Source organism: Lissotriton vulgaris, chromosome 8 (genome assembly GCF_964263255.1).
Source record: "Lissotriton vulgaris chromosome 8, aLisVul1.2, whole genome shotgun sequence".
Taxonomy (NCBI): Eukaryota; Metazoa; Chordata; class Amphibia; order Caudata; family Salamandridae; genus Lissotriton; species Lissotriton vulgaris.
This window is the reverse complement of record NC_141696.1, coordinates 332,399,989-332,424,105: the sequence shown is the minus strand read 5'-3', so window position 1 is coordinate 332,424,105 and position 24,117 is coordinate 332,399,989. Positions and strand designations below refer to the sequence as shown.

The following is a 24,117-nucleotide window of genomic DNA, read 5'->3' as shown; positions in this document are numbered from 1 at the left end:
TCCTGGCAAACCCATTCAAATTCAGGTGTGCACTTGCAGACTGGCCTCATTTGCTCCCTGTCTGATTTCCACATATTAACATTTTGGCTGCTCCCTTAGAACTTGAAACACTGTTTTCTCTGCTTCCTATCAAATGCGTAGATTTTATTTAATATCCTTTGCACTCCTATTTTGAATCTTTGTGTTGGTTAATTTTGTTACATACAAACGCCTCACATGCGTCTTTAGAGGATTATTTTGCTACTCCAGCCTACCTACTAAATGGAGAACCAAGGATACCTTAAACATCTGGTTTTACTTTTGTGGAAACCTCTGTTAGGCCAATGTGTGGACTCAGTTACAGCTTGCAACTGTGACCTCTTTCCACAATATCCTGCCATTCATATCCACTAAAGACCTGTCCTGCACAAGTACTTCGTTCTCCATCACTTGGAGTAGTATCATCAACAGCATCTAAAGTACAAAGGTTGTTGTAAACAAAGTTCATTTGTATCAAAGGAAAGTTACTGTTACATTACAACTGTGTTTTGTAGTCCAGTAAAAGTCAAACAGCAGTGGTATCTGGTGCAGTGGTTTAGGAAGGACTAGTGGTCAAATAAGTACTAGCAGTTGTAGTGTGGGAATGAGGATACATTCACCAGGTATGAAGATGGGAGGGAAGACTACATTGCTAAGTCTATGTCTATGGGTGAAGAAGTCAGAATTGCTGATAGGAGTCGTGAGGGCCCAAGTTGCCAATTAATAGAGTATATCAGGGGAGGGAACAGGAATACAAGGAAAGTATTTCCACTGAGAAATGTGAAAGAAAATGCAACTTATTTATTTGAAGCTGTACTGCTGTAATAGATCTGCATATTACACTTCTCCGTAGTATCTTCCTCTTTCAGGTTTTGTTGTCCGCTCACAAGACAAAAAAAAGAAAGATTTTTTTTTAAAAACCTATGTATTATGAAACTGAAAATATTTCACGGTAACATCAGTGAAATAAAACTAACAGAAAGGTTATATTTTTTTAAAACCCTTATGCCTTCTTTAGTAAAAGAGGAGTTAGGCCCAAGGGGGTAAGGCACAAGCAGGGCGGTGTTATAACTTGTAAAAGAGGAATGAGCCTGTGCCTCGCGTTTTTTGAAAGCTGAATGTCTTTGCTAAATAGCCAAGTCAAGTCAAGTCAAGTCAGATAATTTATATAGCGCACTACATACCCAGAGGGTCTCAAGGCGCTTAGGGAGGAGAGGAGGATTACTTGTCAAATATCCACGTTTTAAGTTGCTTTCTAAATGCTAGGTGGTTCTGGGTAAGGCGAAGGTAGGTGGGGAGTGAGTTCCATGTTTTAGCTGCCAGGTATGAGAAGGATCTGCCTCCCATGGTGGTCTTGTTGATGCGGGGAACAGTGGCGAGGGCTAGGCTGGAAGAGCGTAATTGGCGGGAGGGGGGTGTAGAAGGATAGTCGTGAGTTGAGGCATTCTGGTCCGATGTCGTAGAGTGATTTGTGTGTGTGGGTTAGCAGTCGGAAAGTGATCCTCTTATTGACGGGTAGCCAGTGGAGGTGGCCAGAGATGTGTTCGTTACGTGGGATGTCTAATATGATCCTGGCTGAGGCGTTTTGGATTCGTTGGAGTTTCTTCTGGAGTTTAGCGGTAGTACCTGCGTAGAGGGTGTTTCCGTAGTCCAGTCGGCTCATGACCAGGGCATGGGTGACTGTTTTTCTGGTTTCGATGGGGATCCAGCGAAATGTTTTTTTGAGCATGCGAAGAATGTTGAAGCAGGATGAGGATACGGCGTTGACTTGTCTGTTCATTGAGAGTGAAGAATCCAGGATAACGCCTAGGTTCCGTGCGTGGTCTGTCGGGATGGGTGCTTTTCCAAGGGCTTCCGGCCACCAAGAATCGTCCCATGCAGAGGGGGATGTACCTAGGATGAGGACTTCTGTTTTATCTGAGTTCAGTTTCAGACGGCTTTGTTTCATCCATTCGGCAACTTCTTTCATTCCTTCGTGTAGGTTGGTTTTGGCGGTGCTGGGGTCATTGGTGAGAGAAAGGATCAGTTGAGTGTCATCCGCGTAGGAGATGATGTTGAGGTTGTGTTGGCGAGCGATGGCCGCAAGGGGGCTCATGTATACGTTGAAGAGGGTGGGACTGAGTGAGGATCCTTGTGGTACGCCACAGATGACTTCGGTGGCCTCGGACTTGAATGGTGGAAGGCGGACTCTCTGGGTTCTTCCGGTGAGGAACGAGGTGATCCATTCAAGTGCTTTTCCTTGTATTCCGATGTTTCTGAGGCGTTGTAAAAGGGTGCTGTGGCAGACTGTGTCGAAGGCTGCAGAGAGGTCGAGGAGGATGAGGGCGACTGTGTCTCCATTGTCCAGTAGAGTTCGAATGTCGTCTGTGCTGCGATGAGGGCGGTCTCAGTGCTGTGTTTTGCTCGAAAGCCAGATTGTGAGGAGTCGAGGGAATTGTTGGCTTCTAGGAAAGCGGAGAGTTGGTTGTTGATAGCTTTCTCGATGACTTTGGCTGGGAAAGGAAGGAGCGATATGGGGCGATAATTTTTGAGTTCGGTGTGGTCCGCTGTGGGTTTTTTCAGAAGGGCGGTGAGTTCAGCGTGTTTCCAGCTTTCCGGGAAGGTAGCGGAATTGAAGGAGCAGTTGATGACGTCTCGGAGGTGCGGTGCTATGACGGTGTCTGCTTTGTTGAAGATGTGGTGAGGACATGGGTCTGTGGGGGATCCTGAGTGGATAGAGTTCATCAGGCGGATGGTGTCCTCAGTGGAGATTGGGTTCCAGTCGTTAAGAGTGTTCAAGGGGGGAGGATGTTCATCATACGGTTGGGTGGGTTGGTCTCCGAGTTGGTTGTCGAAGCTGTTGTGGATGTCTGCAATTTTGTTGTGGAAGAATAAAGCCAGGGAGTCGCAGAGGGCTTGAGAAGGGGTGATGTCGTTGGAGTTGGCCGAGGGGTTGGTAAATTCCTTGACGATGTTGAAGAGTTCCTTGCTGTTGTGGGCGTTGTTGTCTAGTCGATCCTTGAATGCTGTTTTCTTGGCCTTTCGGATTAGTTGGTGGTGTGTGCGGGTGGCGTTTTTGAAGGCGTCCTTGGTGCTAGTGGTTGGGTCTTTTTTCCAGGTCTTTTCAAGGGAGCGGCAGAGTTTCTTGGACTTCTTAAGATCATCGTTGAACCATGAGGCCTTCTTGCTGCCAGGTTTGCTTTGACGTTTTTTCAGTGGTGCTAGGATGTCGGCGGTGTTGGATAGCCATAGGGTGAAGTTGGCGGCGGCTTGGTCTGGTTTGGAAGAGTGGGCTGGGGTGTTTAGAAGGAGCGATGAGGAGATCTGGTCGATGGTGATTTTGTTCCAGTTTCTTAGCAGAGTTGGTTGGAGGTGGTTGGTGGGTTTCGGCTTGTTGTAGGTGAAGTGAACGCAGCTGTGGTCAGTCCAGAGGAGATCCGTAGTGTGGCTGAAGGAGACATGATTGCTGGAGGTGAAGATGGGGTCGAGTGTGTGACCTGCGATGTGGGTGGGGGAAGTGACCAGTTGTTTAAGTCCGAGGTTGGTGAGGTTGTCCAAGAGGGTGGTGGTGTTGCGGTCGTTGTTCTTTTCAAGGTGAAAGTTGAGGTCTCCCAGAAGGATGTAATCTTTGGAGGGGAGCGCGTGTGGAGTGATGAAGTCCGTGATGTCTTCGCTGAATTTTGAGCGGGGTCCTGGTGGTCTGTAAAGGAGGGTGCCTCTGAGTGTGGTCTTGGGGTCGATGTGGATCTGGAAGTGAAGGTGTTCAGAGTTGGCGAGGTTGACGTCTGAGCTGGTTGAGATGTGGATTGATTTTTTATGGACGATAGCGATGCCTCCTCCTGTGTGGCCGGTACGGTCCTTGCGTGTGATCTTATAGTCTTCCGGGATGGCAATGGTGATGTCTGGGGCGGAGGAAGCGTTCATCCATGTTTCTGTAAGGAAGGCGACGTCCGGAGAGATGGTGTATAGTAGATTCCAGAGGTCAATGGCGTGTCTGTGGATCGATCGGGTATTGAGCAAGATGCATTGTAGGTGGTTGGCGTCGGGAATCTGAGGAGTGGTTGTAGCGGAGATGTTGTCGGTGCCGATGAATTTGCAGGACTAGCAAGAGAAAGGTCCATGGGTGTGTCCAGGAGCGGCTTGGACTCAGTTGGGGGCGCGACCGGGGTTAAGGGCTAGGAGGGTGGCGGCATCGTAGGTGATGCGGGAGGGCTGGGCAGCGCGAGGGGCAGGGGGTCTGGCGCTGGGCGCGGTCCAGGCACGGACAGGCGTAGACGGGCTTACCTTTGGCGCACCTTCGGCGCGGGTTGGGCGCGAACGCTGCGCGTGGACGCTGCGCGCATGGGCTACTGTCATAAATGGATGGTGGGGAGGGGGAGGGGCGAGGGCGGTTCAGCTGGGAGGCGGGGCGGGCTTGAGCGAGCACAAACAACAACACCCAAAATGGCAGCGGAGGGGAGGGTGGAGAACAGCGCTGGGGGCAGTCGCACCAAATGTGGAAGGCTCTGCGCAGGTAGAGCGGATCAGGGGAACACAGGTTCAAGAGATATTGGCCAATCGCAAATAAAGTAAAAGCGGAGCAGTGAGCAGGGCAGCACAATGCCAATAAACAAATAGAACAATCAATTAAGTGCGGGACAGCGAGCAGGGCAGCACTATGCTAGAAATCAGAAATGCAATTAATGAGATGCGGAGCAGCGAGCAGGCCAGCACAATGCCAATAAACAAATAGAACAATCAATTAAGTGCGGGACAGCGAGCAGGGCAGCACTATGCTAGAAATCAGAAATGCAATTAATGAAATGCGGAGCAGCGAGCAGGCCAGCACAATGCCAATAAACAAATAGAACAATTAATGAAATGCGGAGCAGCGAGCAAGGCAGCACAGGCTTAAGGCTGTGGTATTCAGTGCAACGATACCGGGTCTCGCCAGGGAGACTAGGGAGCGACCACTCAGCACGGCGGTGGAGAGGGGATCACAACCCAAACCAAACCAATTGATTTCAGTTTGAACCGATGTACTTATTTTCACCTTTTTATTTTCACTATTTTTTATTCTTAGTTATTTCTTTCAATCTGAAAATACATATGTCGTGTCATATCAATACATCCTTGTTCTCAAAACAATTTAACAAACATACTTAAATAAGACATAAATGTGCAGTACAACATATATCCCAAACACATTTTACATGAAAAACATTTTAACAAAAAAGACATCCAATACATATATCGCTATTGGTAATATGCTTTTGATTATGATCCTTAAGACTCTTTCATGTCATGTTCCCAGTGCCTGAAGAAACCGGAAAACATGAACACCAATTCACACAGAGGCTAATGAGTGTGTCAAATTAGAGGGACCAAAACTACAGATGAACTGGAAACACAATGAAAGTTAATTACAGGTGTCGAAAAATGTATATCACTGTTTATGCATGCCACTAGTATCTAATGAAGAGTGCAAATGAGTTTCTCTATATTGTTATGCAAAGTGTGATTCAGACAGTCACACCTACAGTAGGTCAGGAGAAGCAGAAACCAAGAGGAAGGAGGACAGGAATCAACATGCCCAGGAATCCAAAGTAAGGAAGAGAAAAATAGGAGTGTAATACAGCAAACATGCAGTGTAGAAAGGGTGCGAGGGCCCTGACAAAAACTGCCCTTGGATGATGTGAGACTCACAAAGAAGTATCACAAACACTCAAAGTTAAATAAATGCAGGCGACACTATGGCTGGAGGAAGCTTTTGCTCCTTGTGCTAGGAAGACATTTTTTTAAACTTTCTTTTTATTTTACAAACAAACATTATTTCCAATAATCATTACATTTAATGAAGCGGCAGGGAGGGCAATGAAACACATGATGAAATTAACAGTCTACTAAGTACAGCTTTATGTCTCGTGAGCTATGGGGGTACACCCTTCCTTGTGACAGGAAGAAATACTCCATAACTCTACAGACGAACAAAACACATTATTTTAAATGCTAAATCTTTGAAGTAGAGTTAGTGAGGCCAAATTTTTTCCTTTACAGAATGCTTCAATTCGATATTCTGGGAAAGGTCACTTCACCAGTACCCATACTGGTTCAAATGTTCATCAACAACATGAGACATACGAAGACAAAAAGGAGTCTCTTTACTGAGTACATTATCCCAAAACCGGCGGGAATTCAGCATATAACTGAAGTCAGTACTATTTCTCTTGATATCAGGTTCCAGAGGCATGGGGAGTAGATGGCTTGGTCTTTATCTTGCTCTCCTGATCTGCTATAGGCATTTTTACCTATTCCGCTAATCTCTTCTCTGCTCATAAATGTTCAGAGGGTAGCAGCAGAGGTGATAGCGGTAATAACCATTTGGGACCTGCTGATCTTGATTTCATCTTCCATGACCATGGGCCTTTTGCCCACCGTGGAGTATTCCTTTGTTTTCCCATCCTCTCAGGTTGCTTGGGAATCTACCTCTTCAGAAGCTGGCTCTGTAGGTATTAAATTGAAAGGGTGGATTTCTAAGGAGACAGGGACCAGAACTCTTAGCAGAGATAATTAAGGGTTCCAGATGTCTCTTTACTTTGAAGTCCTACTCCAAGCATTAAAGGAATTTTGGAGAATGGTGTTAGACCTCTGTCACCCGTGGAGCGCAAAATCTCTTCAATACAGCAGTTCTTGTTGGATGGGTTCTAAAAATAGTTGTTGGCTATTACTTTTTGAAAAAAGTAATATGAAGTTTAAAAACTTGAAAAGAAGCACATTACAGCAGAGCAGTAACACACTGCCCATAATAGCATAACTTGAAGAGATGCGTATTAAATCTTTTCAACATTGCATCGTACATGTAAAGTCATGGGGTGGTGGGTGAAGTAAATCCACTTCGTAAAAAGCAGAAGCAAACTTAGTCAGTAGAGTCAGCATGATCATGTGCAGCGCACGCTCCCCAGCATCACCTACCACCAGCCTATCCATTGAGCACCCCCACTCGCCTGTGCCACCAACCACATCAGCTCCACGGCGAACCTGTATGCGTCCACAGGTATTGCCCTCATGCCACACAGCATCACTGACATTCGCCATCATGTGCCTCACCCTCAGCCCCTTAACCTGCCTCTATAGCGCCAGAGGCCTCGTTCTCTACTTCCACATTATGGGCAATCAGGCATGTTCTACGCAGAGCCCAAATACTACACGGTCGAGGGACATCTGGTAGTAAGTCTGAGTAAAGCTCAAGCTGCTTATTACAATATAGCATCTCTTAGCCAATGCTTATGTTTGGGCGCTGCCCTCTGCTCCATCGGCATGCCACCTGCCTCTTAGCCTGTAAGAGGGCCAGCGCTGTAAATCGTGCATGGGGGTATCCAAGTCACCCAAAAGCACACTAGTGGGAGCCATCGGTACTCTGCAGTCCACCATCTCCAACAGTGCATCCATCCCTTCAGTCCAAAACTCAGACTGCTCCACATGATCAGGCTAAGTAAAGAAATCCTGCCTCTAGTTGACCACATCTGCCAAATTTGCATCCTCTCGCAGACCAAACCTGAGAAGAAAGACTGGTACATAACATGCTTTTTGCAAGAATTTATAATAGATAATGTGTAAGTGGCTACTAGAGGAGTCCATGCCTGTCTTAAGGGCAGACATAAGTCCAGAGATCATTACCCAGCTCCTGCCCCAGTTCCCGCTCCCAATCCATGCGCGCCACTCTCACAGGAGCCACCCGAACTCTTGGAGAGGCATTATACAGCAGAGTTCTTAGATATTTAGTGGACAATGCGATCAAGAGATCTGCACAGGTGCTAGAGGAACTGGCTCCTGCTGGAACTGTGGAAACGACAGCCAACAACTACTTCATAGCTGAATGTAGAAAATCGTGTACAACGAAGTGCATCTCGAGTCTTCCCTCTACTCCACCAGTGGGAAAAACAAACCCTTTCTATATAGGTCTCCCAAGGTTAGCAAGCTTCCAGTCTAGAAGCTTCTATGAGCATCAGCTTCATGATTAATAGGCAGCAAAGGGTGACATTCCAGGGGAAGCTGCGACGAACAAACATAGCCTGGTCCCACCTTTTTGCTAAGCTTATCCCACGCCTTGACCAAATAACTCAACGGGCGAAACATCTCTTTGAGTACCAGCACCAATCCTCCCAAGAAGGAAGACGGAGAAGTCAGGGACATACTATCTATCTCAACTACCAAATGAGGGAAGAATGGGGCTGGCCAGTTCAAGCCATGGGCAAAGTGCGCCTGCATGCACAGAAAGTAGAGCTAGAGATTTGGTGCCTCAAACCCACCCAAAATGAATGGTAGAGTAAGGGTCTCCCAACTAATCTTAAACTGCTTACAGGGCATACCAGCCTATCCATTGCTGATCTAAAAGAAGCAAAAAGGGCGTTGTTGAGTGGCAGTGGAATATTTATAAGGATATACAACATCTACAGCAAATTAACCATTTTCAAGAGGTGCACCCGACCAGCCAGGGAGAAGGGTAGGGCTATTCAGCGAGTTATTTGCTCCATTATTCAAGCAATAGTGCCCCTGTAGTTTTCATTGAGCACTTACTCAGGGTCTCTATGCACCCATATCCCCAAGTATTTTAGGGAGCCCTCACACCCCTTTAATGGAAATTTAGGCACAAAGCCTGGGCGGTTAGTCATAAGGGGCAGGATTTGTGAATTTACCCAGTTGATATTAACCCCCAATAGTAAGCCAAAGCAGGTGTTTTCTAGGAAAAGTACTTCAAGGCTTTTCTGCAGCTCCCTTACATGCATGACCATCTTATCTGCATATAGAGTATCTAAGCTAAACAATGACAAATCAAATACATTAACACCATGAAAGATACAGCAGAAATAAAGGGTATAAATGTCCTCAAATACAATTATTGGGATGCACTCACAATAAACAACTTTAAGTAGAGAATTCGAGTGGGTGACTGTATAGGAAGAGAAGGCTATCCACATGCGGTTAAGCAGGAGGATAGAATGCAATAAAGGGAAAAAACTAAATCACAAATGAACGTGAGCAATAATGAAAGCACATTGCAGCACATTTGACAACAGGATGCAGAGTCTTCATCTATTGCTCAAGAATCATCTAAGGTGGGAGCGTTCCGAAATTTCCCTAAGAAACCCTCCCAAAAGTGGCTGCCAGGCAGATCCTTAATATCCCTAAACAACACTCAGCAAAGGAAGGGCTTCACCCTCCACACTGGCTCACTATTAAGAAGCAAATCTTTTTCAAAGCCATGTGCATGGTTCAAAAGGCCCTGCATATTAAAGGTTTGCAGCAGCTTAAATCCATGTTTAAATGGTACATGCCTGGGAGGGCTTTGAGATCTTCCTCCCAGAGAAAATTGATCATCCTGAGAGTCCGCAAAGCCAGATGGGGAAGCCGTTCCTTCTCGATGGCGGTCACACAACTTTGGTTCAAAAAAAGTTCAAAAGCTCAAAATGGGACAGATGTCAGCAAGCCCTTTGCAGCACCTGGGGCACTACGTATCCATACTCTGAGTCATTACATTTAGTCATTTGGAAGTCAGATATGCTCTATGCAAGACTTAGCTTGGGATTTCTGGATACTGGTATAGGACGTTACAAACTTTTGCCCCATTCCGCGCCAGTGAACTCGAGGGCCAAGTTCTGCATTCACCTGCATCACAGAGTGTCAAGGGTCCTACCCAAGTCGGCATCTAGCAATCTATTTAGCTGTGTAATGGCTTTGCTGCTCTCCCCGAGAGGTAAGATGGTACTTAATGTGTGGCTGTGCGTCGGTCCTGTTATAGTCGCGAGACCCCATTTTTCATGTAGCTTCCTTGCCATTCCTCCAAAAAAGAGCGAAAGATCACATAAGTCTCATTTTAATGTATTTTAGACCAATGGGTGCTTCATCAGGGTTATGCACTTCGTATAAAATACATGTACTAGTGCAAGCAGTACGGACACTGTAACTAGCCCACGGCATACCGCAGATGCCGCACAGGAACCAGCGATGAAATGCCCACTCTGCACCAGGAGCGAGGAGGTCTGGACAAGAAGACAAACATGGGCCGATTCACTAAAATGCCCTCGGTAGCAGAAATGCCTACATGGAAATCAAAACAGGCAGGATTGTGCATAGCGTAGCGTACATGAGGTAATGGAGTCTTAGTCTAGTAGCTTGATGTTCCAGCGCCAGGGGAAAAGAAAAGGGAGTGGCGATAGGGTCCATCCTTGTTGCGTGCCCTAGTGATTTTCTGAAGGCAAGAATAGGCTTTGTTGATAAATATCAGTGCTACAGGCTCACTGTACAGTAGTTGTATCCAACACAGCAAACCCTGGGGCATGGCCATCCTACCCAGCACCGTGAATAAATAACCCCACTCGTGGGAATCAAAAAAGCCTTTGAGGCATCCAAGAATATGGCAGCAGCATCTAGGTCTGGGTCAATATCTTGCCTTATAGCGAAGAGGGTGCGTATATTATGGGAAGTGGAGCATCCCGCAACAAATTTGGCCTGATCAGAGCTCACCAGCCCTGGGAGGAGAAACGTCTGTTGATTAGCCACCAATTTTGCTAACATTCTGGTGTCACAATTTTTAAGCAACAGAGGCTGATAGGAGTCACATTTATATGCTGGTTTATCAGGCTTGAACAAAGAGATAATCACTGCCTCCCGCATAAATGGTGGAAGAAGACCACTCGTCTGCACCTCCTCAAAGACCGCTAACATCTTACGGGTCCAATAGAACATTTATAAAATTTGGCGGGCAAACCCTCCGAACCAGGCGATTCCCCAGTGAGGAGTGCACCAACCACCTACCTCAGTTCCTCCGCAGTAAATGGCTGTACCAGAAAAAGGTGATGGACGTCACTCAGCCAGCCAAGAAATGGGTCTTGAATATAGTCACCCACCATTGCCTGGGTCCTTGCCCCCATGGTGGCATAAAGGTCCTTGTAGTATTGCAGGAATGAACTCATTACCTGCGTGGTATTTTGATGCTGTCGCCCCGGTCAGTCTGCTATCCCCACCACACTCAGTAGCCCACGGTCGTGCAATTTTAGAAGCTAAGGACCGGTTGGATCTCTCCCCCTCTCCATAAGCTCTTGCATATTTGCCGTGGAATTTGAATTCCCTAACTGCAACTTCATTATACTCTGTGAGCTGAGCGTGCAGGCGAGCCATAGTGTCTTCATCCAGAGCCTGCGTGACCAGGCACTCTGTTGATTTTAGCTTTGTCTCCAACCTATTCAGGTGATCTGGAAAAAACTGCATAACTTCTTCACTTTTGGCCATGCATCTGCCCCGATAGCGGCCATGAAGGCAGTCTATTCCATGCCCCCGATGGCCGTTGTACCATCACTGATTTTAAAATATTACTTTAAAGGCTCAGTAGACAGTCCTCAAGTGGTTGGAGAACCATAGGTTAGTGCTAGCAAGGATTTTTATTTGGTGGTCAGACAGCTGAAACGTTTTGCTATTTCTAGACCAACTGTTCCTCCGCGGAATCTGCCAATAGTCTTCAAGGCTCTCCAGGGTGTGTAGTTTGAACCACTGATTTATTTTCATTTAAAATACTTGCCATTAAAAGGTGGAATGTTAGTGCCTCTCACTTCAGCTAGGAGGACTAGCGAAGTTGGAGCCTTAATATGTGAACACCTCTTTATGAAAAGTTCTAAAAGAGGGGATTTTGGGCAAACATACGGAGTCATTTCTGCCTACGGTGGCTTCCAAGACATACCGCACTAGAAATCTTATTACCTGTGTTTTTCAATCTCCTTCCATTGAAGTGAAACGTTCTAATGCATTAGATGTAAAAGGGCAGTTCCTATCTACCTTCAGCGGTCTGAGGTGAAATAGAAAAACAAAGCATTAGTGACTTTTAGTAGTGTTTACCTGGGTCAAAAAGTAACCGATATTACCGAAGAGTCGTTGGAACAAGAGAATTCCTTGTCTACAACTACTCCATCTGATGGACTTCAGAGCAGATCCACTAGATATGGACTATGGGAAAGCATGATTAGTGTTCCGTTTTAACGTGATTTGAGATGGGTGGGTTATGTGAATGCCACTTAGCTTGGGTAATCATCAAAAGTAATGAGTGAGACAAGGATCGGGGGACGAGATATATAATGAGATTTACAGTTAACAGGTGAAATATTACGCAGGAAGATATAATGCACCTTCCTGGTGGGGAATTCAGCAGTATATGCTTCTCAACAGAACGTACATATAAGGGATGAATAAATAATCTTCCCACTTACAATAAGAGACCTGCTCATTTCAGGGAACCTCTTTATAATATTTTGCTGCATCTTTAAACACCTAGAAGTAACTACCCCAAAATAACACCAAAAAAGACACTGGGTCGTTGCTTCTCAAATAGTGAATGTCGCCATGACTACAAGTTTCCATTCGAAATTCACGAAAATGAAATACACGGGGAAGAAAGAGGAAGGCGGCGATGTCACCATCACAGCTGTTAGAAAGCTAAGGAGGAAATCTTATAATCGCAAGTAAAGAGACCTGACATTTAGACACGATCAAGGGTAGTAGTACCTGGTCCGTTATACTGCGCGGCGTGACCACGGAGCTACGGTTCCTTCAGCGCCGCTCCGGAGTTCTCATTACTTCCCCTTCCAGTCCCACTGCCAGCTGTTCTGCCCGAACCCATTCACATCCGCCAGTCGCTCCAGTGTGAAAAAGAAGCCCAACCAGCTGCGAAGAGAAACCGGAAACAACACCAACCTACCCCAGACCGAAAATGAGTCAAAACAAAAAATAATTGTTCTTGTCCCACAATCCCCAATGACCTACGAGGATGTTTCAACACGTCGCTTTTGATTACATCACTGTAATGAAAACGCTGAATAAACATTTAAAAAAGGCTGAGCATCCACTGCTATATTAGTGAGATATTATAGTCTAATTGTTTTAATAAGTTAAAACAATCGATTTGGAGGGCAGCGCACATACTACGCTTTACTTCTGTAGTTCTTGCGCGCCTTCTTCGGTCTTTTCCCTCATTGATGACATTCAATCAGCACCATTGAAAGATGGCTGTCATCATCTCCTCTATACTAAATGCGTTCAATGGCCATTATCATAACGTTTCGGCGTTGGGGCTGTTGGAAATTCTCATTTGCCTGTAGAACGACCACAGTTTAAAGAACAAAAATCGGGATATTCCACAAATATAGAAGTAGAATTTCACTTTTGCATCGATTGAGGTGAACTGAACGACTTAATTATACTACAGCTTGGTTAACGTTCTAGAATAACAATATCATACAATTATTAAAGTTTCCCGTGAGTTTATACTTGTAGCTTTTTTAGAATCTGAAAATGGTGGCACTCGACTCATGTTCTTCCGTAGAATGCACACACTGTAGATGGCCGCCATACAGGGAGTGCCGACCAGTTTGGTACAGCCCTGAAAAATATGTGGGAGGGATCACGTTTCATCGGCGGACATTGTAGGATCAGGCACATTTTTTTTACTTTAATTAAATGAAATGCTTCCCTACCACCTTTACGGCATTTCGAACGGAATCGGTCTGACCGATTCTAATATGACGGCTGCTTGATAGTGTTTCATTTGGTTGCTGGGCGTTCCTAAAACGTAATGATGTTATTCTTCCGGTATTAAAGGTCAAAGGGCGGGGCTAGTGTTGCCAGGAGAAACGAGGCCGCGGAAGTTTTGATTCTGTTACCGACAACACACCAGAGACCTGTCACCGCAGTCTAGAGACCCGCAGCTGAGGCTTCGTTCCCTAAGTACTGAAATCTACTGCTGCACCTTTTAAGAAACCCAACCATGGTGAGTGAGACAACAGCAGCCGTTATGTGTTTAGCTCACAATGCAGACTAAATTTCTTTAGGAGCTGACAGTCAAGAAGGGAGATTTTTATGCTGTCCAGATTAGATGATTGTCAGGTCATTTTGAAGTGCCTCGAGGTTGTATTCTGCTCTGAAGGAGTCAAAGAATTCCAAGCAAAGCTGGGTTTGCTGATGGTAACATACCTATCTCTTTCATGGTGACAGTGGGTACTAGGGGAGACGGGGATGGGTTTGCTGATGTTAAAATACCTACCCATTTCTTCTGGGGAGAGCGGTCACAATCTTGTGCTAGCTGTGAATGCCCAATACTTACCTGTAATCTTCTTTACCCCGAGCCTTCTTCGCCACACTAGTGATTAGATGAGCCTATGCTCCTTTCATAGAACCTTAAAAATAAAGCAAAACATGTACTAGTTCAGTGGTCTTCAAACTTTTTAATTGCGTCCCCCCCACCCCCCGAAAAAAAATAATCGCCCCCCCCCCCAGTGGCGTCACTAGGGTTGGTGTCACCCGGTGCGGGTAACTCATGGTGTCACCCCCTCACAACTTACCGGATGGTCCAACTCACCCTCTTCCTGCACCATGTCCCCTCTGTCTGCACCATCTCTCCCTCTGTCCGCACAATCTCCCCTCCGCCTGCACCATTTTACCCCCTGCCTGCACCATCTCACCCTCAGCCTGCACCATCTCCTCTCTGCCTGCGCCATCTCCTCTCTGCCTGCACCATCTCCCCTCTGGTTGCACCATCTCTCCCTGTGTCCACACCATCTCCCCTCCGCCTGCACCATCTCTCCCTCTGCCTGCACCATCTCTCCCTCTGCCTGCACCATCTCCTCTCTGCCTGCACCATCTCTCCCTCTGCCTGCACCATCTCTCCTCCGCCTGCACCATATCTCCCTCCGCCAGCACCATATCTCCCTCCGCCAGCACCATCTCCCCTCGGCCTGCACCATCTCTCCCTCGGCCTGCACCATCTCTCCCTCTGCCTGCACCATCCCCCTCTCTGCCTGCACCATCCCCCTCTCTGCCTGCACCATCCCTCCCCCTCCGCCTGCACCATCTCTCCCTCCGCCAGCACCATCTCCCCTCCGCCAGCACCATCTCCCCTCTGCCTGCACCATCTCCCCTCTGCCTGCACCATCTCTCCCTCCGCCTGCACCATCTCCCCTCCGCCTGCACCATCTCCCCTCTGCCTGCACCATATCCCCTCTGCCTGCACCATATCCCCTCCACCTGCACCATCTCCCCTCCGCCTGCACCATCTCTCTCTCTGTCTGCACCATCTCTCCTTCTGCCTGCACCATCTCCCCTCTGCCTGCACCATCTCACCCTCTGCCTGCACCATCTCACCCTCTGCCTGCACCATCCCTCCCCCTCCGCCTGCACCACCTCCCCTCCGCCAGCACCATCTCCCCTCCGCCTGCACCATCTTCCCTCCGCCTGCACCATCTCTCCCTCTGCCTGCACCATCTCTCCCTCCGCCATCACCATCTCCCCTCCGGCTGCAACATCTCAACCTCTGCCTGCAACATCTCAACCTCTGCCTGCAACATCTCACCCTCTGCCTGCAACATCTCACCCTCTGCCTGCACCATCTCCCCTCCGCCTGCACCATCTCACCTCCGCCTGCACCATCTCCCCTCCGCCTGCACCATCTCCCCTCCGCCTGCACCATCTCCCTCTCCGCCTGCACCATCTCCCTCTCTGCTTGCACCATCCCTCCGCCTGCACCATCTCCCCTTCGCCTGCACCATCTCACCCTCTGCCTGCACCATCTCCCTCTCTGCCTGCCTTATCCCTCCCCCTCCGCCTGCACCCCGAGGCACTGCGAAACACAGCCGATATTACAGAAAGGGATTTCTTTTAACTATGGTATTACTTGGAATTTGTCATCTGTTTTTGTCTGTGGGAATTTCAATCTTGGGAGCTTTCTGGGCAATTTCAGTCCATTGCCTGCCTGAATTTAGTGACTAGCAATACCGAACCCTCTCATTTCAAGTAACCTCTTCCGTTCCAATAAAACTGTTTTTATACCCGAGCAGTGTTTTTTTTTTACTTATATATGCCCAATCAGCTTAGCACCTCGATCTTTGCACTGCGATGATTTTTTTTTGAGCTTGCTTGTGGTGTTTTTCACGTGATGGTTTGAAAGTGAATTGCTTTCATTCACATCATTAAGCTCCTGCCGGCCGCAGACTGAGCTGTGTTACATACACAGCCTAACCAGATGGATGGTGTCACCCCCATGTCAGGGTGTCACCCGGTGCGGTCCGCACCCCCCGCACCCCCCTAGTGACGCCACTGCCCCCCCCTCAAAATATCTCACAATTATTCAATTAAATTGGCAATATTTAAATATGTCTAGATGTATTTAAAGATTGCAGTTAAGTTCTGTTGCCGGTTAAAAAAATGCAATCAAATAAATGATTGCCAAACACACTATTCTGGTCAGTCAGGTCTTACTAATGCGTAAAAGTATCCACAGTGTGATTAGTAGAAGAGGGGGTCGGGGTTTAGAACTCTATTTGGAGTCCCTTCCCTTTTAATACCTCCCAGCCAGGATATACATGACACAAGATGTAAGCGATGTCCTATTACGGAGCGACTTACTGCAGCTCATTTTTTTCCCCTTAGAACAAAGCCCTGTTATCAGCGTAGTGCTTCTTTTGGCCTGAGCCTGGTGCACCCCCTGGGATCACTAGAGACCCCATAGGGTTCTAGTTGTTACCAACCTGTGGTAATGTGCCTCTCCTCTGCCTCTCCATGACACCAATGAGCCTTTTGGGTGGATGGGCTGTCCTTCCTGACTTGTATCTAATAAATTCCTTTCATAAAACTTCAAGGCCTGGTTACATCATTAAAGAGTTCAAGGCACTTTTCAACACCGGGGACGACTAGGAGGCGAAGGACAGCTCATCGCCATTGTTCTATTACTTAAAGAGCACTGCTACCATTTCTACCTCTGTTCCTACCTGTTAGAAGGTGGTTCTGACCATCTGAGCTGTCCAGATTTTTTGCTTTTTGAGCACCTAATTGTTGAGCTTTTACTGTGGGAGAGCCTCATAATTTGGGACTCACCCAAAGTGAACTCATGATGAAAGAGACTGCATGTGGATTTTACTGGTGTCCCCCTGGCTTGTCTAGGCAGCTGCACTGCAGCTGGAGTAAGGTGCACCGGGCTGGTTACATGCAGACACATGTGTACATGCGTGTGCACACGTGTAAGAGCATGCGCAGCCCAAGTGTAGATAGAATGGTGTGGCAGGACTTATGCAGAACTGGGTGGTAACATGGCTTAGGCTTTATACAGTGGGAAGAAACATGCCAGGGAAAGTCAGTGTTTTTTACTGTTTTTCACTCCATTATTTTCCTATGGGGATGTGGAGCCCATGGGCTAGTTTACTTTCCTAAGGCCTACAAATTCCAGACATGCACTAAAGTCCACTGTAACTTGTGTGAGAAGAAGTATTCTGCAGAGTCCAAAGCCATATCTGTACTGCTTTTGGGTCATCCCGAGCTGTCATATTTCTCTGAGTCAGCTCATAATCAGGGCCTGCCAGGCTGAATTATTGACCTTCCCCCCAAGCTGTAGCCTCCGAGGCCCAGCCCTGCACAACAAGCATTCCAAGGGCGAGTGCCTCCACTCTAAGAAGAGAAGATGGGTGGAGCTATAGGTTCATCCATCAGCTGCTGACACCTGGTGCCAGGCACCATACTTTTCTGGAGAGAAGGCAGCGAAGGGGGAAGGGGCTCTCAAAGACCATGTGGCATGAAACCACTGGACAACACCATTTTGAGCAAACCCAGAGGCCTGGGCAGGAAGGAGGAAGCAGGGACAGAGAAGTGATGTGTCGCTGTGTGATAGGGCAAACCGAGACTTCCTGCCAGCTCCTTCGCAATTCTTAAAAGGAACTTGCACAGGAAGAGGGGCTCTCTCTGGGGTGTGGTCTGCTGAGGCAAAGGGTGCTGGAGCCTGGAGCCATGGGCAGTTGGAAGAATGAATCGCTTGATGTCCCAGGATCCTGAATAGCGCCAGGAGAGGAGTCCAGGACCAGTGAGCAGAAGCCTGGGCCTCTTCCCAAGAAGAAGAGAGACCCAGGAGGAGAGCCAGGCGAAAGGCTGGCGCAGTGAGCCAGTGAAAACTGCTCCCTGCTGAGTTCACCCCCTTGGAGACCAAGAGGGAGAAAGCGAGTGCGCCCAGTGGCTGGAGCGTGCCACAAGGAGTAAGAGGAGACAAAAATGGCACAGATCGGTACCCTGGGGGCTGAGATATGCCCCCCTGAAGGTAGGTGACCTTTGACCTCCAAGAAGACCGAAGACGAAGCGCGTGGGGCTCCGCCGCCGGTCTTGAATGTACCCCCAAGGTGGCTCAGCTCCAAGGGCTGCCCCCAACAGAAGCTAAGATGGGGAGCTCCGTTGCTCTCCCCATGAAGATGGTGAAAGGGGCCCGAGATCCCAACTCCGGGCCCAGGGGGAGGCGGGGGTGCTGTTGCCCCCCCGTGAAGACGAAAGTCGGGGAGCGTGAAGGAGCCCAAGCGGGCTGCCAGGAGCCCACCCTGGCCCCCGGCACCAACGAGGGGCAGGGGGCGCTGTCGCGCCACCGCGAAGAGGTCTCTGGGGGCCCAGACCCCATCTCCGGCACCGAAGATGTCCACCCACGGGGTGCTAGGAGCCCACCCTGGCCCCCGGCGAAGAAGCGGAAGGGGGTAGGAGGGGCCCGGGACCCCATCTCCGAGCCCCGTGGAAGCCCAAGTCGGGGAGTGCCGGCGTGCTCCCCATGAAGGCGGTGGAGGGGCCCGGACCCCAACTCAGGGCCCTGACGTGGAGGAAGGCAAGCCAGGGGGCGCCATCGCGCTCCCCGTGAAGAAATGCCTAGAGGGCCCAGGACCTCATCTCCGGGCCCGAACTGCTGAGGGAGGACGGGGGAGTGCCGTCGCACTCTCCCACAGCTGCAAGGAGGGGGGAGTGCCGCGCACTCCCCCGAGGCAAGCTGGACCAGCGCTGGCCTCCGTGTCTGCCCGCCGGAGAGGACAGACCAGAACTGCAGTGCTGGCTCCCGCAGCAGCACGCAAGGGTGCTGGCCAGTGAGGGAGCTGGCGGGGGCAGCCGGCGGTGGGCTCCCCGAGCTGCCCTCCAACGAATAAGCAGGTGGGGGTCACGGGTGGGACCCGGACCCCGAAACCAAGGGAGGAGTTGCGAGGGGCCTGGTTGGGACCGGGCCCCCGACAACCAGCGAGCGGCCGGGGGTTGGCTCCCTGAGCCGCATACACTCACCTAGTGGTCCACTTGGGACCGGGCCCCCCAACGGTAGAAGGACGCAGCGTGGGCCACCCTGAGCAGCTCTCTTTGGCAAAGTGGGAGAGCCGCTCATCTGATATTCGTGGAAATGGCAGAATTGCCCCATAATGCCTTGCAGGCCTGGACCGGTCTGCACTGGAATTCAGCCTTTTTCTCTGTTTGTGGTGGCCCCAGGAATACGGGTCACCACCAAGTAAGTGCTCAGGTGAAGGGGAGCTGCAGGAGCAACACAGTCTCCCCCAGCACCACAAGGAAAAGTTCCGTCACTAAGTCTCTGGGGACTTAATAGGAATAACACCTCAAGGGCTCAGCCAGCATTGAATCACCTCCTGGGCTGGAACTCTTCTTCTACAGCTGGGGGTGTATTGAGGGAGTGCACCAAGGGATGAAGGGCTAAATTGGGGATGTCTGGAGAAGGGCATTCCCTGGAGGTGAAGAGGAGCAATCGCACGAGAAGTGCCATACTAATGTAATTTCTACGAAGTGCATTGACCCAGGTTATTTCCTTGGCGGGACTGTAAGTCACATGTGTAATGTGAAGTCATAAGCAATGAGGGGTTATGTTGCCAGACATTCCTGCTAGGGTGTCTGGCTGTATATGCTTAATCCTGTGATTTCATCTGTGATGCCTTTAAGGGCTGTAATTGCAATGCATTATAACGATCAACAAATGTGATGAGTACTGTCATTCTAAAGTGATGCTTAAACATGTATTCTTGCTGCTGCGCTTAGGTGAAGAACAACCCAGACTGTTAGCCACTAAAGATGTAGAGGTGGATACGGTATGGTCAGTATGACATGTTTAGTCAGGGTTATGTGTCGCCAAGGCAGGGGTACCCATTTTCAAGGTTTGTTGAGATAATGGGGTGGGTCGCCACTGGGATGGTGCCAGTGCGCAGGGCCCACGCTCAAAGTTATGTTCAACTAAATGCATTAGGGGGCAAGATGATGTGCATATATGGGAGTGGTGGTACTAGACTCCCCCCCCCCCCCCCCCCCCTTGCGGCAGAGGTGGAGATGTTATGCAGTGTCACAAAGTTATTCCTACCGCTTATGTATATTTGTAAATTGGTGCAAAGTATTGAGTAGTGTGTGTGTTTAATAAATGTACTCTTAATTTTATAAAGCAAAGTACAGGCTGGGCAATCAATTATTGAATGTTATTTCTGCGCACCTGTAATGGCGATTACTAGCCCACACCACCTCCCTTGAGTAAGCCTTAGACTGCTCTGCAACGCTAACCTCCGAGAGTCAGGCGCTACAGTAGGGTGTTTAGTTCCCAGTGAAGGACAAATGTGACATGTTATTTGTGCAGGCCTCACAGATACTGCCTCGTTTTCCAACACTACCCTTCTACAGAGGCTCTCCTGCAAACTCTAAAGTGGTTCCTGCTTTGCCATTACACTGTCTTGGATGTGAAGGCCAAGATGTTTTTGACCATCTTCCTGATGTTCCTGACAGTATTGCAGTGGATCTTAATGAGTATGAAATTTGCATACATAAACTTGATGTGCATTATATACCCAAAGTTAGCACCATTTTAGAATGATATCATTTTGGTAAAAGGTTACAAAGGGAAGGAGAGTCAACTGAAAACTATGTCACAGACCTGAGACGTTTGGCCTCTACCTGCAAATTTGGTACTTTAATTGATAAAAGGATCAGAGACCAGTTTACGTTAGGTTGTAAAATGGAAACAGTACGCGAGGAGCTGTTGCTTAAAGATGAACCTAGTTTAGACAAAGTCTTGCTTGTCGCGAAACGGATTGAACATTCTCTAAAGTGCGTGGAGGTGATCAAGACGGAGGTTTCTGCTGTAAGTTTAGGGTCTAACAACACTTCAATAGGTAATGTTACTTCTAAAGGTGGCAAGACTAATTCAAAAGCAATTCTAAATTGAAAGGAAGCTACCAGAGCCCAAAGCTGGAGAGAAAGGAAATGTTTTAGGTGTGATAGAGTGGGTTATCTAGCCAATGACCAGTCATGTCCAGCTCTTAATTCAGTCTGCACATTTTGTAAAAAGAAGGGGCAGTTTGCGGCTGCGTGTAGAATGAAAGGTCTCAAACAAAGGTTGAGTGAAGATGAATGTGACTTGGGTGAAAATTCTCATGATTTTCAGCGTGGACAAATTGTTTTGCAGGTTGGAGGGGAGGGGCCCTTGGATTTCATCATGGTCAAAGGAGAAAAATTAAAGTTTTATTTGACTCAAGTGCAAAAATTACTATTGTTGCCAACAGATTTTATGAGGAAAAGTTACAGGTAAAGGTCATACTATGCAAACCAGACATCAATCTCTATGCCTATGGAGGTGATCCTATTGAATTGCGGGGGTATTTTATAGGATTGGTGGAATACGAGGGTCGTTATACCTCTGGCAAGATCTATGTTTCAAAGAAAGGCGACAGTATTTTGAGTTGGTGGCATCAAAAAGACCTAGGTGTCATGTTGGTTCCAATAGTGATCCTCCCTTCATTCTTAGGTATATACAACCTGTCAGACTCGTAGGTCATGATATCTCCTTGTAAGAAAGATTGAAGGAAGAATATCCTGAAGGTTTTGTTAGAAAACAAGTTTTTTTTGTTGTAGTTTTATATAGCGCGAACTTGACCCAAAGGTATCGGAGCGCTTTACATAAGCAGCAGTTGCATTACACAAGGACACATTCATTTTTTGTTGGGCACGGGGAGATTAAGTGATTTGCCCATAATCACAGGATGTTGAGAATCCTTGCCCAGAATCAAACCCGGTTTTCCAGATTAGAGATCGACCGCCCTAGCTGTTATGCTACATCCTCTCTCCAAGTTTGTTTAAGGGGTTACTGTCACAGGATTAAGCTTACAGCAGGTTCTGTTCCCGTTTCCGGTAAGGTATGCAATATTCCTTTTGCAGTAAAGGAAGAGATGCGTGATGAATTTGAGAAGCTTAAACCTCAAGGCATTATAGCAGAAGTTGAGCAGACTTCCTGGTTGGCTCCAGTGGTGAATGCAAGGAAGACTGGTGGATATTTGAGGTTGTGAGAGGATCTCAGGCAGCTCAACAAGTGCGTATTGGTAGATAAATACCCCCTCCCTAATATTTTGGACCTTCTAACAATGGTGGGAGGTGCTAACTTTTTCAGCACCATAGATTTGACTTCAGCCTACCATCAAATGTTGTTGAATGAGTCGTCTAAAGATCTCACAGCCTTTGTTACACCTTTTGGTACTTTTAGATTTGTTAGGATGCATTTGGGTCTGGTATCAGCAGCCTCAGTTTTTCAGCCAGCTATGGAGAAGGTTCTACACAGTCTTCCTGGTGCCTGTGTATATCCCACCCCCTCCCCAAGATGGTCAATTTCCTCTTCAACTCAATAGAAAAAGGAAGTCCCACCCTTACATCCTCCTGACTCTTGCCACGCCTCTAAAATAATTAAAGCTGATATAGGAAGGGATGGTAACGTTGACTGTGGCAAGGAAGACTTGAACTCATAGTAATTATGGGTTAACGCTTGCATTCAATACGGCAGCAGCAAACTCTTTAGAATTATTATCCCCCAATGCAAGCCAACAGGGGTGGCCGACATGGCTTACGGTCACGTGGGAGGGGGTTGCGGGGCAGGGGTAGCAGGGGGTTTTGTGCGGGCAGGGTTCAAAATATACAAAAAAAACTTAACTCGAGGCCGGGTCCCACGTCTTCTGTGCTCCTGCTCTCCGGAGTCCGCTTCCAGGAACAGGAAAAAGCAGCCAGGTTCCTTCCCCATAGCCAATCAGAGTGCTGCAGTGCAGCGTTGTGATTGATCTGAGAGCTGTGACACAGCACTCAGCCAGGGGCTGTAGGGGTGGCCATGTTCACTGTGCAGGCTGTAATGCAGCCTGCATAGAGAACAAGGAAGTGCGCATGGCTGCTTTGGGTGGCCCGAGAGGGCCGACCAAACAGTCATTGCGCACTTGAGTGGGCAAACCATTCCACCCGTGCCTGCTCAGTGAGCAGGGGGGGCGGGGGAAACAGAACAAGATGGCTGGACAGGATAATTCCCAAAACAATTCTCAAGACACACAGTCAATATGTACCGTGTGACCACTGGATTTGTATTCCAAACGAATTTATTTTCTTTTTCACATAATTTCCGAAGGATGTTTTAAAAAAACAGGCGCGAACAGAAGTACTGTCAGATCAAAAGGTTCATATATACAGTATCTACAGACATACACATTTACAGATTTTCAGCAGTGAATCAAACAAAGCAAGTTAAACACACCAACAAACAATAGAATATATAATGCTCCAATTGAATTGCAATTATATACAGTGTACAAATTAGTGCACGAACAAAGGAAGAAAACCAGTCCTTGGAACTAGAAAAACCATGAGACAGGCGGGATTGAGATCGAAAAAATGGGCCTGCCTGTCTACAAGAGCCTGTGGTGTAATATTTCTATGGGGTTGCAGTGCTAGGGTCCAGAGTAATGATATAATTTACATCCTAGCGACACCCTTTAATCTTGCCACAGGGTGGTAGTGTCGACGCGTTTCGAACCTGGATGTTGTAGGTTCTCTTCAGGACGGGGACTGGGGGAATGATTCTGCACGGGGGCACAGAAGTTGCCGTAGTGTAGGATTAGCGTGGTTCGCAGTCAAACCTGCAATTTGCGCAGAGCAGGACTGGAGACTTGAAGTCTGCTTCACGGGGAACACTTGGGTATGAAAACAGCTCACATTGTGTGGCGCAGTGGTGGAGGACTGAGTCTGAAAGACGAAAAGCGGAGCGCCTGGTCACTAAACCCAATTCAAGCCGGCAGGCGGAGTCGGTTTAACCGCGACCCGTCGAGTTAAGGAATTAATCCAATGCCTCAATTCTGTCAGTATTCCACGAGACAATCAATCTCTCAGGGTGACATGTAGTCTGTAGGTGGACACCTACAGACTACATGTCTGTTTAGTGACCAGGCGCTCCGCTTTTCGTCTTTCAGACTCAGTCCTCCACCACTGCGCCACACAATGTGAGCTGTTTTCATTCCCAAGTGTTCCCCG

The 24,117-nt window shown here is 48.0% G+C and overlaps 2 protein-coding genes across 2 annotated transcripts in view; one reads left to right on the top strand and one right to left on the bottom strand.

The window, feature by feature from the left end:
- BLZF1 (basic leucine zipper nuclear factor 1) overlaps positions 1-12,784 on the bottom strand; it is a 72,867-nt gene extending 60,083 nt beyond the window's left edge. The window contains exon 1 of the mRNA XM_086934093.1: positions 12,529-12,784. The gene's annotated coding sequence lies outside the window, so the exon portion shown is untranslated. The remainder of the gene's footprint in view (positions 1-12,528) is intronic.
- A 720-nt stretch (positions 12,785-13,504) lies between these two features.
- The window catches only part of NME7 (NME/NM23 family member 7), an 835,246-nt gene continuing 824,633 nt past the window's right edge, over positions 13,505-24,117 (top strand). The window contains exon 1 of the mRNA XM_086934088.1: positions 13,505-13,789. Within this exon, the coding sequence (XP_086790214.1) occupies positions 13,787-13,789 (3 nt within the window). The 5' untranslated portion in view covers positions 13,505-13,786. The remainder of the gene's footprint in view (positions 13,790-24,117) is intronic.